Genomic DNA, 16,623 nt, shown 5'->3' on the forward strand with positions numbered 1-16,623 from the left:
TCCACTGAAAGCAAATGTTATCAAAAAAAGCGTAGCCATAAGCCTTTTTTCTTGTAGTGTTATCATCATGACCATCATCTTTAATAAACCTACAAGGTCCTTCTTTGAATATTTGCCACGTGATATCTGTATAAGTTTTGTCCCTATCATATTCATATATATCAAACCGACGGTAAACACCATCTTCCCAAGCAAAGCTACAATAGAAAAGTGTGGTTCCAAAGATATTAGGTCTAAAATGGAACAAGAAATGTTCACGAGACTTTAGATATTGCACCCTAATATCATCATCTCTTGATTTGCAATGAACCGTTAGATCATCCTGGTCTTCTAGAAGATTCTGAATTGCCACAGATATTTCCTGGTCTTCTAGAAGATTCTAAATTGTCACAGATATTTTCGATGACCTTGATAAAGCGTTGCCAAAAAATGGAAGCATAGTAAGAAACCATAGGATGAAAATGCTTCTAGCAAGATGAGCCATTGCTACCGCGCTATTTGGACTACTAATTTTTTTATCCTTTTTAATATGAAATTGTGAATAATTGTTATGTTTATATATAGGATCAAGTAACTAGAATTTAAGGTATTATAGACTATAGTCTATAGAGTAAAAGAGATGGTTGAACTAAAAAATTTGTAAAAACTATAGCCCCACACAAAGAGTGCATGGCACCACAGAAAGAGTGAATATTGTAGACAATATGGTTATATGGCACCACACAAAGAGTGCATGGCACCACACAAAAAAAAAACCATTGCTTTAAAATTTTTACTATTAAATTTTAGAGTAGGAATCATAAAAATTGTTCCATATATATAATATTTATTTTCAATCTGAAAAAAATTGTAAAAAAGATTTCTAAATTATATTATTATATACTAATTTGTCCGATATAAAAAATTTTATAAATAAATCTAGAATTTCGAAACACATTTTTAAATGTAAAATCACAAATAACACATTAGATTTTAAAATAACAATAAAAAATTACTTACCCACCTGGGAGGTGAGAACATGTACGTAATTTTATTTTTATTTGTGTCCTAATAATTCATTGAGTTTTTCGTGTAGCTATAATCACTTACCTGTTAATTCCAATTTCTAAAGTCTCAAGTTTTTTACAAGTCAGATTTAAATTAGGATATATACATGCAACGATTTTTCATTTAGGATATTTATATGTAATATCTCCATAGAGATGTTTTATATGCGTAAATTATCCGAAATATTAATCATAATATATATATTCTTTTTCTGTCTATATATATGACTAGATGAAATTAAACATTGTTTAGACTAACACAATATAAAAATATATAGAGTTAAGGTTATGGTTGAACTCAAATTTAAGTCTCAAAAGCATGCATAAAGCTTTTTTCATTATACGGTAAAATACAAAACGCGTTTGCATATATATAGATTATAGATTATAGTTTCTGAAAAGTAGTTCCATCGAGGGAATACTAACATAGTGACTAGCGCGATCAACGCATATTTTAAGTTTTCTTAAAATAGCATATTACTTTATAAGAAATGCCAAACTTTATTATTTTTTATTATTAGTTAATTATTAATATTTAAAAATTTAAGATAAAATATATTATTAAATAATTAAATTAAAAAAATTATCTCTAAAAAAATTAAATTATTAGCTAAGTCAATACCAAAGCTTGAAAAAATTTTTGGAGAACAAAAAATGTTAACATAAAAATTATATAATAATATTTATATTAAAATAAAATTTATAAATATAATTATTTTTTTAAGTTTATTTCTAATATGACAATAAATAAATAATTATATAAATAGATATTATAAAATAAATAACTATATTGATAAAAAAATAATTTTACTACAATTAATTTTAATATTAAAATTGTAAAATTTCATTGATAATTAGAATAATAAATGATAATAAGAATGAGAGTTTAATTTGTATAAATAAATTAATAAATTTTCTTATTTGTAAAAGTCTATTGAAATTTAAATTTAAAATATTATTATAAAATAAATAACTATATAGAAAAAAAATAATTTTACTATAACTAATTATAATATTAAAATTGTAAAATATTGTTGATAATGAGAATAATAAATGATAATGAGAATGAGATTTTAATTTGTATATGAATAAGTTAATAAAGCCTTTAATTTGTGAAAGTCCATCAAAGTCTATGTCCAAGATGTTAATGTTTAAAATTAAAAAGGATTGAATAAATACAAAAAATAGGAATAGATTCCATAGGTCTAATATAAAAGTGGGCTAAAGTATATTTTTTATCCCTAATATTTTTAATTGTTTTTTAAAAATATTCTTAACATTTAATTTGATTCAATTTTGTTCTTAACATTTCGATAAGTTTCGATTTTATCTTTACCATTAAATTTTTTACAGTCAACCATCAGTCAAATTTTTTTTTAATTCTACCCTAATTTTCATCATCACCATCTTCACCGTTCTAATCTCATCTCAAACCTCATCCCGTTCTTATCACCGTCACAAAGTCACCATCTTCTCTCTCTATTTTGTGTCTTTAGAACTTGTACTTATTCTCTAGATTATCGACCTTATTCTTATATTGCTGTTATGTAGGACATTTCGTTAATTATTTAAACATTGAAATTAAATAAAACTTTTTTAGATTTAAATAGGACATTTTAAACTTTAAAGATAAAAATAAGATTACATCCAAACGTAGAGAATCAATTTAGTATTTTTCTTTTTTTTTCTTTATATATTTATTTTATACTACATTCTTTTTTTTCCTGGTTAATAAAAATCAAATTCTAAACCTTTAAGTTATAAAAAGTTAAAATCTCTAATTATGTACCAATATGTCATCAAACTGCTTGTTCAAAAAATTAAACTGATAATGTATATAACCATATTTAAAATAATTGAATATACCAACAAGATTAAAACTGAAATTCAACGAGCAAACTAAATTGACACAATATTCTGGCATAACGGTAATTTTTATCGAAATTGTTATAAATCCATTTCTCAATGCTTTAAAGGACGATAATCACCTAAACGCTGATAATCTATTTTATAGTATTTTAAAACCGTCACAAATCTCTTTAAAAGATCCGCTAAATTCCACCTTCTTTGTAATATATATATATATATATATATATATATATATATATATATATATATATATATATATATATATTAGTCATAGTTTATTAGAGACTTTGTCTAGACTAACAACAAATGCAAAATATTAATAGTAATATCAATGAATAGATTATTGATAATGTGATGGCAATTTAGTGACATAACAGTGGCAAATAATTAATTTTGTACTACAATCTTAGATAACAATTTAATGTCTAATTTGTTGGGATCTAGCTAAGTGGTTGTTAGTAAAAATAATCAGCTACTAAATTATATTTTCAAATTTAATGACCAAATATTGCATAAGAAAAATATTTCGACAACCAATATTTAACAACTAATATTTAATAACTAATCTTAAGATCACTGAACAGATATATATGATTTTCTTCTTCTTAACATTACGGCAACGTATATATGATTTTCTTTTAATCATTTAGAATTAAGCTTCTTCTCATGAGTTCAAATCTTGTTCATGGCTCAATTACTATCATATTCCAAATAATAATAATAATCAACAGGAATCGTGACTCCACTGAAAGCAAATAATGTCATCAACTCCATGTTTATCATCATGACCATCATCTTCAATAAACCTACAAGGTCCTTCTTTGAATATTTGCCACGTGATATCCGTATAAGTTTTGTCCCTATCATATTCATATATATCAAACCGACGGCAAACACCATCTTCCCAAGCAAAGCTACAATAGAAAAGTGTGGTTCCAAAGATATTAGGTCTAAAATGGAACAAGAAATGTTCACCATACTTTAGATATTGCACCCCAATATCATCATCTCTTGATTTGCAATGAACCGTTAGATCATCCTGGTCTTCTAGAAGATTCTGAATTGCCACAGATATTTCCGATGACCTTGATAAAGCGTTGCCAAAAAATGGAAGCATAGTAAGAAGCCATAGGATGAAAATGCTTCTAGCAAGATGAGCCATTGCTACCGCGCTATTTGGACTACTAATTTTTTTATCCTTTTTAATATGAAATTGTGAATAATTGTTATGTTTATATATATGATCAAGTAACTAGAATTTAAGGTATTATAGACTATAGTCTATAGAGTAAAAGAGATGGTTGAACAAAAAAATTTGAAAAAACTGCGGCGTGAATGTTGTAGACAATATGGTTATATGGCACCACACAAAGAGTGCCTCATGATGATGATGATGATGATGATGATGATGATGATGATGATGATGCGTGGTGGTGGTGGTGGTGGTGGTGGGAGTATACAGCACAAATTACACTACAAAAAAATATTTAAAATGGCATTTATATTACGGCGGTTTTGAAGAACCGCCGTAATACCCAAACATGATGACATTTTCTGTTGCTGCCGTAACTGACTTTCTATTTGGTGGCGATTCTAGTGATTCTGGCGGTTTTGAACCGCCAGTATCCTACATATATAAAATGAAAAAAATCCCTAACTGAAACACTGTGAATATACGTTAAATGGCGGGCTTAATCTCGCTTCTATCTCTCCCTCGTCATCCTCCTCAATCCATCGTTACCACCGCCGCTTCGTCTTCAACCGTCGAAAGTTCCAAGCCACACGCTCCTTCTTTACCACTGTCGAAGTTGTTTCCCATAGTCACTGTTCCTAGCCAGTGCGACGATCTCGGATCTTCTTTCGGATCTCGGATCTTCTCCGGCGACGACCTCCTTCGGCGACATCTCCTCCCGTGGTAATCTCCTCCGGTGACATCACCTCCAGCTTCCTCTCCTTTCCGTCCTAGTTCTGCGCTTTCTCCGCCAAAATCCTCAGCGCCTCCCTCAGTGTCTTCTCTGGTGACATCTCTCTATTGAAGATCTCTAAAATCAAAGCCATCACAAGCAGAACAAGCACAGCTCTCCCATATTTCCTCAGTTCTTCTATAAGTATTATAGATCTCTCTTGTCCTTTCTCTTGTCCCTTCTTTAATTTTTTATTTTTATTTTGCGATATAATAATATAATTAATTACTATTTGTTCTTGTGTTGATTGTTCAATTTGATTAATAATTAAGGTTTACGCATGACATCTTAATTGTATTATTGTTAGGGTTTTGAGAGATAGAAATTGTAGCTTATTTTGAGTTTTGAGCACCATGTGTTTGTTTTTATGTGTGTGTGATGGTTAATGTGTCTAAATTGGTGGTTTTGTATATATCAGCTTTTGTTGTGCTTCTAAATTGGTGGTTTAATCTCTCCTTGATAATCTTATGTGGCTGAATTATTTGTAGAATGTGAGATTTTACAATTATTTTCTAAACTATTGTATTATTTATATTTTATATTTTTTATTCTAACCAATAACTTTTCTTTAATGCTTATGGAAAACTTTTTTTGCTGCCAGCTTCAAAGCATGAACCAGATGGCAGAGTAATCTTGGTTGAATTCGAAACCCTTCGGTTGTTGAATACATATGTTCTAAATAATGGGTGGAAAGAGGAACCAAACTCATTTCAAAGGAGAAGAAAATGGGACAAAAGGATTCTAGAATTTGTTACACAAAATTCAGACAAGCCTTTGATATGGTGTGGGAATCTAAATGTGAGGTAGCTAATCTTCATTTTCCTTTTGTCTCTGGCAGTATGAGATTAATAAATTCCAATCTTTGTTTGGTGGCATACTTTTCATTATTGTTGTTGTAGCTATGAAACAAATTCAGCTCTTTTTTAGAATCCATGCCATGAAGAAAACTGAAATTCAAATAATTTGAGAGGATAACTAATCAAAAGTAATCTAAAGTTTGCTCCAAATTTAATTAAAGCACAAGTTTTCTTATTAGTTTTGAATGATTGATAAAAGCACAAGTTGAAAATGTTTGTTGGATAATATAGTTCTGCAGGGAGGTTGATGTGAGGAAGCTTGATATGAATGAGAGACAACAGATCGTTGACAAGATCTACAAGGTTTCTGAAGAAGATAACGAGAAGTATTTGATCAAGTTCAGAAATAGACTTGAAAAGTTAGTTCTACCACTTAATTAATTCATCCTTTTAATTATTTTTTTAATTTTTATAAATATTAGCTAATTTGTATTTAAGGATATATTTTATAAATAATGAAAATGAAGTCTTTTGTACATCGGTAAGTTCATTAGATATGACAAAAAAGAGAACTTCTTTGAGGTCCCTACACTCTTTTATGTGCTTAGAGCATTGAATGGATTGATTTAAATCCTATTACGTGTTATACATTACATATACACTTCATTTTCCAAGTTCTTAATCTTTTTTTTTTCAGGTCAGCTAATGCATATGTGGAGGGTTAAATGAAGCCATTCCTCTTACTGAATCATTCCGATCCTGTGTTCAATTGCGAACAAGTCAATAGTACTCACTCAATGGTACGTGAAGCTCTTGGTTTATAGATTTGCTGCTTTCAGTTGTAGCTTCTAAATAACTATTTTTGCTCTGATTTCAAGCACATGCTCCTTTTCCTTACAGCGAACCATTTTTCGGTGGTTCATTAGTTGCTTATGGACCGCAGGCTGTTGTAAGTTCTGTCAAGAACATCTTGTTTATTCATGCTATCTATTTTTTTATGCCTGCTATTGTTGAGTTTGAAATATTTTGCTACAGTTGGATTTCTTACTATAATTTTATACTCTCATTCCCCAAATCATTTACTTCTTCATTCTTACTATAATTTGGTGTGTGTTTCTTGTTCTTGTGTGGAAAAAGCTCACAACTTGACGGAGGAAGAAAGGAAAGGATACAAAGAAGTGATGTGGGACAATAAGGAAGTTGTGGATTCTACATGGTGCGGTTTTGCCCTCATGATCTCTTTGTCAACACTCATAGCGATCTTGGTGAGTTTTATTTGTTGATTATGTTACTTCTTGCTGAGAATTGAGAATTGATGAGAGTTGACCATAACTAATGGATTCTATGACAGATGATGAAATTTGAGTTATTTGTTATCATCTAGATTGTTGCTCTCTTGTGAAGAAATTTTAGAGACTTTGTTTATATTCTTTTATCTTCATATCTGTCATCCTAAGGAAACACTTGAATGAAATCCTAGTTAATAAAAGTAAAGACGTAATGACTTGATTTTGTAGTGTTATGCTTGGCACCATAATTAGATTCATGAGGTTAGTTAATTAATTCTTTAGAAGTTTATTTATAGGAACGTTCTCAATTTTACAAGAGGGTGGGTGAGCCTTAGTGCAAATAGTTTGATTTAAATATAAGGCTGTGTACATTCTCCCTAGAGCCCAGCAAGCAGGATCCTTGTGCGCTGTTGTGTCCTTTCTTTATGGATTTTATTTGCTTGTAATATTTTATTTATTACTTATTTGATTTTTATTTATATTTGCATAAAATTGCTGCAGGACCTTGCCCAAGAATGCATGATCCGAAGTTGAAAGAAAGGTGAACAAGTAGATCTATTCTATTCGTATAAGGTTTTGTGTTTTGTTAAAGAACGGTGTCAAATTTCTAATAGTGCACTGCATACTCTTGGGTGATGAAAGTTTGAGGCCATCATATATTTTTGACTAATTTGGAGCTCTGTTTTCTAACCTGGACATGTTTTTTTACTATTTTTGTTGGTTGCAGTGTACTCGTTGAATTTCATGAGTTCTTAATACTTCTCTCTCAAATTCCCTGTGTTATTTGCTATCTATGGCTAGGAACCAAAGCACTTTCTTCTCTGAATTTTAGTATTTTCCTTAAATCTTTCTTACCATGTGGTTTTTTCCTCTAGAGAGAATAAACTGAATTAATTTTACACTTCTGTAATTAGTTGAACAATACATGCTCAGATGTAATTACCATCACTTTTCTTCTTTCTTAATATAGTAATTAAAATTTTAAATTCTCATCTTCTCCCTGCCTTACAAAACATACACTAAACAAAGAAAATCACATTTTTTCCCCTTCTTGAACTTGTTAAGAACAACCATAATAACGAGATAATAATAATATCACTAAATATTATAAGATGTTTTTTGTGTCCAAATTTCAGGGCTGCTGTGGAGGGATGCATATTCTTGATCTTGTCACTAGAGTGTGGGTTAGTCCTGAATGCAAATGGACACCTCCTTCGCCCCGGGAGAGCCACACGGCCGTGCTCGTTGGCGGCTATAGACTAGTGATCTTTGGTGGTAGTGGGGAAGGCAGAGCAAACTATTTGAATGATTTGCACATTCTTGAACTAGGAACCATGAGATGGACTTGCCCTGAGTTGAAAGGTGAATTTCCTGTCCCTAGGGACAGTCATAGTACCATTGCCATTGGGAACAAGCTTATTGTATATGGTGGAGATTCAGGTTATCAGTACCATGGAAACATTGATATTCTTGATATGGAAACAATGACTTGGTCTAAAGTATGTATAGTTCTTAACTTTTATGTTGGAATTGCTAATAATTTTCTCAAAATTCGAACAATTAAAGATCAAATTTCATATGGCAGTTGAGAATTCAAGGTTCTTCACCAGGAGTCTGGGCAGGTCATGCTGCAGTAAACATTGGAACCAAGGCAGATTTTCATTAATTGCCTGATATTGATTTTCATTTTGTGGAACTCTTATAGTTTAATTTGTCATGGATTTTTCTAAACTCTCCATGATATGCAGGTCTATATCATTAGAGGGGTTGGAGAAAAACGTTACTATAATGACATTTGGATCTTTGATATATGCACTTGTTCATTATGGACTCAACTCTATATAACTGGTCAACTACATGGACTCAGCACTTATATCACTACATGGTATGCTCCTCCCAACCCCCATAGTAATAGACACACTGCTACCTCTTCTGTGCAAATAATAGAATGCCATTTAGATATGAAATCGTACTCAAGCATAGCATTAAGATGGTTCCAAATCCAAAATGTATAAATTGATATTTTGGTTTATTCATATGGACACTTGTTGATCAACCTTCTAATGTTGGCATAATTGCAGTTTCCTATTCTTGGCTGTATTGCTGTATGAGGTTAACAAAATCTCAGGATCAGTGCTTTCAGTTCAAACAAGCGACTCCAGAAGTAAAAAGTATAGTGGGAGAGGTTAGTCTCGTGTGTTCTTATTATGTATGCTCACTGTCTAAGCATCTTCAAAGATTTTGTTTGTAGCATTAGTTAACTACCCTATTATCTTTTGGACATAATAAATAATTAAACAATCAAATACTTCGACAACCAATATTTTCAAATTATATTTTCAAATTTAATGACCAAATATTGCATAAGAAAAATATTTCGACAACCAATATTTAACAACTAATATTTAATAACTAATTTTAAGATCACTGAATAGATCCCTACATAGATTAGCAGTTAGATTTTACTTTTTTTGGGGGAGGAGGGGGGTTTTGTTTTGTTTTGGGGGTTTAGTTTATGTAGAAGCAAAAGACTAATTAATAAAAGAACTAAAGAGAAACCAGATTAGGAGCACCACAGATCAAAACATGAAACTGGGATAAGAAGACAAACACAGAATTTGAGAGCAAAAAGGTAACTTGTGAATGAAGAAACAAAACTAAACTATGAATATCATTCAGTATATTAGTGTATATTTACAATGAGTTGCAGCCACTATTTATAACAATTGTCTAAAGTCTAAACTAACTCTTCACATCAAGATAGAAACACCAAGAACATCATCTTTAACTACTGTGCAATGAGTAACTAACTAACTAGTTGTTAGAATTAAAACTATTTAAGCAATTTTGCTCTTCTCCTTTAATAATTAACAACATAAAAAATATTTCATAACAGAAAAAAATTAACAAAAATCAATCAAAATTTGCCTTATTTAAATATTCTGGCTTTTTTTCTTCTTCTTAACATTACGGCAACGTATATATGATTTTCTTTTAATCATTTAGAATTAAGCTTCTTCTCATAAGTTCAAATCTTGTTCATGGCTCAATTACTATCATATTCCAAATAATAATAATAATCAACAGGAATCGTGACTCCACTGAAAGCAAATGTTATCAAAAAAAGCGTAGCCATAAGCCTTTTTTCTTGTAGTGTTATCATCATGACCATCATCTTTAATAAACCTACAAGGTCCTTCTTTGAATATTTGCCACGTGATATCTGTATAAGTTTTGTCCCTATCATATTCATATATATCAAACCGACGGCAAACACCATCTTCCCAAGCAAAGCTACAATAGAAAAGTGTGGTTCCAAAGATATTAGGTCTAAAATGGAACAAGAAATGTTCACGAGACTTTAGATATTGCACCCTAATATCATCATCTCTTGATTTGCAATGAACCGTTAGATCGTCCTGGTCTTCTAGAAGATTCTGAATTGCCACAGATATTTCCTGGTCTTCTAGAAGATTCTAAATTGTCACAGATATTTTCGATGACCTTGATAAAGCGTTGCCAAAAAATGGAAGCATAGTAAGAAACCATAGGATGAAAATGCTTCTAGCAAGATGAGCCATTGCTACCGCGCTATTTGGACTACTAATTTTTTTTATCCTTTTTAATATGAAATTGTGAATAATTGTTATGTTTATATATAGGATCAAGTAACTAGAATTTAAGGTATTATAGACTATAGTCTATAGAGTAAAAGAGATGGTTGAACTAAAAAATTTGTAAAAACTATAGCCCCACACAAAGAGTGCATGGCACCACAGAAAGAGTGAATATTGTAGACAATATGGTTATATGGCACCACACAAAGAGTGCATGGCACCACACAAAAAAAAAAACCATTGCTTTAAAATTTTTACTATTAAATTTTAGAGTAGGAATCATAAAAATTGTTCCATATATATAATATTTATTTTCAATCTGGAAAAAATTGTAAAAAAGATTTCTAAATTATATTATTATATACTAATTTGTCCGATATAAAAAATTTTATAAATAAATCTAGAATTTCGAAACACATTTTTAAATGTAAAATCACAAATAACACATTAGATTTTAAAATAACAATATAAAATTACTTACCCACCTGGGAGGTGAGAACATGTACGTAATTTTATTTTTATTTGTGTCCTAATAATTCATTGAGTTTTTCGTGTAGCTATAATCACTTACCTGTTAATTCCAATTTCTAAAGTCTCAAGTTTTTTACAAGTCAGATTTAAATTAGGATATATACATGCAACGATTTTTCATTTAGGATATTTATATGTAATATCTCCATAGAGATGTTTTATATGCGTAAATTATCCGAAATATTAATCATAATATATGTATTCTTTTTCTGTCTATATATATGACTAGATGAAATTAAACATTGTTTAGACTAACACAATATAAAAATATATAGAGTTAAGGTTATGGTTGAACTCAAATTTAAGTCTCAAAAGCATGCATAAAGCTTTTTTCATTATACGGTAAAATACAAAATGCGTTTGCATATATATATGTTATAGATTATAGTTTCCGAAAAGTAGTTCCATCGAGGGAATACTAACATAGTGACTAGCGCAATTAACGCATATTTTAAGTTTTCTTAAAATAGCATATTACTTTATAAGAAATGCCAAACTTTATTATTTTTTATTATTAGTTAATTATTAATATTTAAAAATTTAAGATAAAATATATTATTAAATAATTAAATTAAAAAAATTATCTCTAAAAAAATTAAATTATTAGCTAAGTCAATACCAAAGCTTGAAAAAATTTTTGGAGAACAAAAAATGTTAACATAAAAATTATATAATAATATTTATATTAAAATAAAATTTATAAATATAATTATTTTTTTAAGTTTATTTCTAATATGACAATAAATAAATAATTATATAAATAGATATTATAAAATAAATAACTATATTGATAAAAAAATAATTTTACTACAATTAATTTTAATATTAAAATTGTAAAATTTCATTGATAATTAGAATAATAAATGATAATAAGAATGAGAGTTTAATTTGTATAAATAAATTAATAAATTTTCTTATTTGTAAAAGTCTATTGAAATTTAAATTTAAAATATTATTATAAAATAAATAACTATATAGAAAAAAATAATTTTACTATAACTAATTATAATATTAAAATTGTAAAATATTGTTGATAATGAGAATAATAAATGATAATGAGAATGAGATTTTAATTTGTATATGAATAAGTTAATAAAGCCTTTAATTTGTGAAAGTCCATCAAAGTCTATGTCCAAGATGTTAATGTTTAAAATTAAAAAGGATTGAATAAATACAAAAAATAGGAATAGATTCCATAGGTCTAATATAAAAGTGGGCTAAAGTATATTTTTTATCCCTAATATTTTTAATTGTTTTTTAAAAATATTCTTAACATTTAATTTGATTCAATTTTGTTCTTAACATTTCGATAAGTTTCGATTTTATCTTTACCATTAAATTTTTTACAGTCAACCATCAGTCAATTTTTTTTTTAATTCTACCCTAATTTTCATCATCACCATCTTCACCGTTCTAATCTCATCTCAAACCTCATCCCGTTCTTATCACCGTCACAAAGTCACCATCTTCTCTCTCTATTTTGTGTCTTTAGAACTTGTACTTATTCTCTAGATTATCGACCTTATTCTTGTATTGCTGTTATGTAGGACATTTCGTTAATTATTTAAACATTGAAATTAAATAAAACTTTTTTAGATTTAAATAGGACATTTTAAACTTTAAAGATAAAAATAAGATTACATCCAAACGTAGAGAATCAATTTAGTATTTTTCTTTTTTTTTCTTTTTATATATTTATTTTATACTACATTCTTTTTTTTTCCTGGTTAATAAAAATCAAATTCTAAACCTTTAAGTTATAAAAAGTTAAAATCTCTAATTATGTACCAATATGTCATCAAACTGCTTGTTCAAAAAATTAAACTGATAATGTATATAACCATATTTAAAATAATTGAATATACCAACAAGATTAAAACTGAAATTCAACGAGCAAACTAAATTGACACAATATTCTGGCATAACGGTAATTTTTATCGAAATTGTTATAAATCCATTTCTCAATGCTTTAAAGGACGATAATCACCTAAACGCTGATAATCTATTTTATAGTATTTTAAAACCGTCACAAATCTCTTTAAAAGATCCGCTAAATTCCACCTTCTTTGTAATATATATATAGTCATAGTTTATTAGAGACTTTGTCTAGACTAACAACAAATGCAAAATATTAATAGTAATATCGATGAATAGATTATTGATAATGTGATGGCAATTTAGTGACATAACAGTGGCAAATAATTAATTTTGTACTACAATCTTAGATAACAATTTAATGTCTAATTTGTTGGGATCTAGCTAAGTGGTTGTTAGTAAAAATAATCAGCTACTAAATTATATTTTCAAATTTAATGACCAAATATTGCATAAGAAAAATATTTCGACAACCAATATTTAACAACTAATATTTAATAACTAATCTTAAGATCACTGAACAGATATATATGATTTTCTTCTTCTTAACATTACGGCAACGTATATATGATTTTCTTTTAATCATTTAGAATTAAGCTTCTTCTCATGAGTTCAAATCTTGTTCATTGCTCAATTACTATCATATTCCAAATAATAATAATAATCAACAGGAATCGTGACTCCACTGAAAGCAAATAATGTCATCAACTCCATGTTTATCATCATGACCATCATCTTCAATAAACCTACAAGGTCCTTCTTTGAATATTTGCCACGTGATATCCGTATAAGTTTTGTCCCTATCATATTCATATATATCAAACCGACGGCAAACACCATCTTCCCAAGCAAAGCTACAATAGAAAAGTGTGGTTCCAAAGATATTAGGTCTAAAATGGAACAAGAAATATTCACCAGACTTTAGATATTGCACCCCAATATCATCATCTCTTGATTTGCAATGAACCGTTAGATTGTCCTGGTCTTCTAGAAGATTTTGAATTGCCACAAATATTTCCGATGACCTTGATAAAACGTTGCCAAAAAATGGAAGCATAGTAAGAAGCCATAGGATGAAAATGCTTCTAGCAAGATGAGCCATTGCTACCGCGCTATTTGGACTACTAATTTTTTTTTTTACTTTTTAATATGAAATTGTGAATAATTGTTATGTTTATATATAGGATCAAGTAACTAGAATTTAAGGTATTATAGACTATAGTCTATAGAGTAAAAGAGATGGTTGAACTAAAAAATTTGAAAAAACTGCGGCGTGAATATTGTAGACAATATGGTTATATGGCACCACACAAAGAGTGCCTCATGATGATGATGACGATGATGATGATGATGATGATGATGATGATGATGATGATGATGATGATGGGAGTATACAGCACAAATTAAATTTAAGTTTTTGGTTTATTAAATTAGCAATTCATCGGATTTTTTATTTAAATAAATAAAATAAAAGTAATAATTACTGAAATAAATAATTTTAAAAATATTTATCGTTTTATATTCCGTAGTCATATCTCGTTTATACTGTGAACGAGATGACAATCCATGTATCTCGTTTACAGTGTAAACGAGATATGACACGTCAGCTGCAATGTGTTTATTTCGTTACACTATAAACGAGATATATAGAAGACAATCCTAGCAACTATAAAATGATGTGTAACCCTTGGTATTCTTCACAAACTTTTTCTATTCTTTTTGTGTCTCATATTTCTCACAAATACAAGGCATTAATGGCCAGTAATAATCCATACATAGTTGTGCTTGTTTATTCCAATCTTCGTATGAGAAATGGCAACAACGAGGTGACATTTGAGTGTGAGGATCCGATATTGTTTCGCACTCAACGTGTGGAGACGTTGTCGGATTTGAAGAGTTTGATATTGAGCAAGCTCGGTGGTACACAAACGAGGAAAATCGAAAGGGTGACGTATAGGTTGCTGACACCCATGGGTAACGAAATCTTCCGATTTCGACTATTCTGACTTCTAGGAGATGAGCATGTACGACTTCTAGGTAATGGAGCTTTCCGCAGAGGTGGGACACAGTGGTGGTGGGAGTTCCGTACACTCGACCTATGTACAGGACGACCGACCCCTCGCACCACCGCCCATTCATGTCGCCATTCCAGTGGATGAGGCAGAGGAGGGTGAGGAGGAGTTGGACGAGGATTACGTGGCGGACACTGTGGACAACGACTTGTCCGATAGTGGGGATGATGATGAGTGTGTTTCGGAGATACCTGTTCAAACTGTGGTGTGCCATGTCTTGCCTCCACCTCACCCAATTCCGGCGCTATCGGCAGTGCCATCTCACTATCATAGTCTGGATCTGGACGCCATGCAAGAGAGGACTCAATTTCTTGACACGGGTGAAGAGGATTACAACCTAGATGGTGGTGTAGAGTTTCAGGTCGGCCACAAGTTTAGAAGCCGAGAGGCAGTGCTTCAGGGTGTGAAAAACTACAATATTCGGAGGAGTGCGGAGTACCGGGTTATCGAATCGGACCTGTTAAAGTACCACGTGCAGTGTCGTCAAGCTGAGAATGGGTGTCAATGGAGCCTCCGTGTGGCCCTTCGGCAGAACCTCAGATATTGGTAAGCTTAAATTTACTTGTGCTTTTCAGTACTTCTGTACGATATATTAAGTAGGTGTACGACATGGTTAAATCAATACTGTTTTATTGTGTTCAGGGAGGTTCGGAGGGTGGGTGGAGTGCACAGTTGTCTAGCACCCACCATGTCTTAAGACCATCGTCAGTTAGACAGCAGTCTGATCTGCAAGGTCATCTTGCCGTTGATTCAGTCCAACATCTCTGTAAGTATTTCGGTTTTGTAAGGTGCGGTCCAAGCAAGCTATCACTTCAAACCATCCAACAGAAAGGTTTGGATAGTCAAGCAGAAGGTAATTGCACAGATATATGGGGATTGGAAAGAGTCGTACAATAAGGTTCCAAAGTTGCTTCAGGCACTGCAGAGCTGTTTTCCTGGTACCATTTGTGACCTACGTATCAAACTGTTCTATGATGGACACCTCCTGGTATGCGACTGCAGTATGTTCGACAAGGTATTTTGGGCTTTCCCATCATGTGTTGAGGCTTTCAAGCATTGCAAACCCTTTTGTCTCTGTAGAAGGTACGCATCTATATGGCAGGTACGGTGGAGTGTTGTTTATTGCGGTGGCACAAGATGGGAATAGTAACATCCACCAGATTCCGGAATGACATGGACGAGACCGAGCGACATGAGAAGCGATATGGCCTGTGTAGGCAAGTCGGTCATTCAAGAAGGGATGTCCTAATCAGCCCACGGGAGATGTCTAGGTCGTACTAGGCTTCTATGTTTACTGTAGTTGGCATGTGTTGGTCTTTTTCTTGTAGTGTGATATTTTATATTCTAGTAACTTTGGATGTGTAATATTTTAACTCCAAATGAACTATTTTATGATTCAGTGTTACTTTATGATATTTTGGTATTTTTCTTAACTACGACAGTAAGATATACGGAAATACTCATAAGAAAGAACCCCATCATAAATAACAATATACACAACTACAATCCAACTAAAGTGCAATCCAACTAAAATCCAAAAGTATATACATAAGCTTAATCCCA

The 16,623-nt window shown here is 30.7% G+C and overlaps 3 protein-coding genes across 3 annotated transcripts; 1 reads left to right on the forward strand and 2 right to left on the reverse strand.

Moving 5' to 3' along the window:
• Positions 1–3,639: 3,639 nt before the first annotated feature.
• LOC130975639 (S-protein homolog 3-like) lies at positions 3,640–4,077 on the reverse strand. The gene has a single exon (XM_057900401.1). It carries the CDS (start codon positions 4,075–4,077, stop codon positions 3,640–3,642), a length of 438 nt encoding a protein of 145 aa, XP_057756384.1.
• A 520-nt stretch (positions 4,078–4,597) lies between these two features.
• LOC130975640 (uncharacterized) lies at positions 4,598–9,155 on the forward strand. Its single transcript, XM_057900402.1, has 8 exons — positions 4,598–4,830; positions 5,976–6,095; positions 6,374–6,396; positions 6,555–6,625; positions 8,102–8,464; positions 8,551–8,616; positions 8,714–8,850; positions 9,047–9,155. The coding sequence occupies exons 1-8, from the start codon at positions 4,598–4,600 to the stop codon at positions 9,153–9,155; spliced, it is 1,122 nt and encodes a 373-aa protein (XP_057756385.1).
• A 4,497-nt stretch (positions 9,156–13,652) lies between these two features.
• On the reverse strand, positions 13,653–14,090 carry LOC130975641 (S-protein homolog 3-like). The gene has a single exon (XM_057900403.1). It carries the CDS (start codon positions 14,088–14,090, stop codon positions 13,653–13,655), a length of 438 nt encoding a protein of 145 aa, XP_057756386.1.
• Between the last annotated feature and the right edge of the window lie 2,533 nt (positions 14,091–16,623).

This window comes from Arachis stenosperma, chromosome 4 (assembly GCF_014773155.1).
Source record: "Arachis stenosperma cultivar V10309 chromosome 4, arast.V10309.gnm1.PFL2, whole genome shotgun sequence".
NCBI lineage: Eukaryota > Viridiplantae > Streptophyta > Magnoliopsida > Fabales > Fabaceae > Arachis > Arachis stenosperma.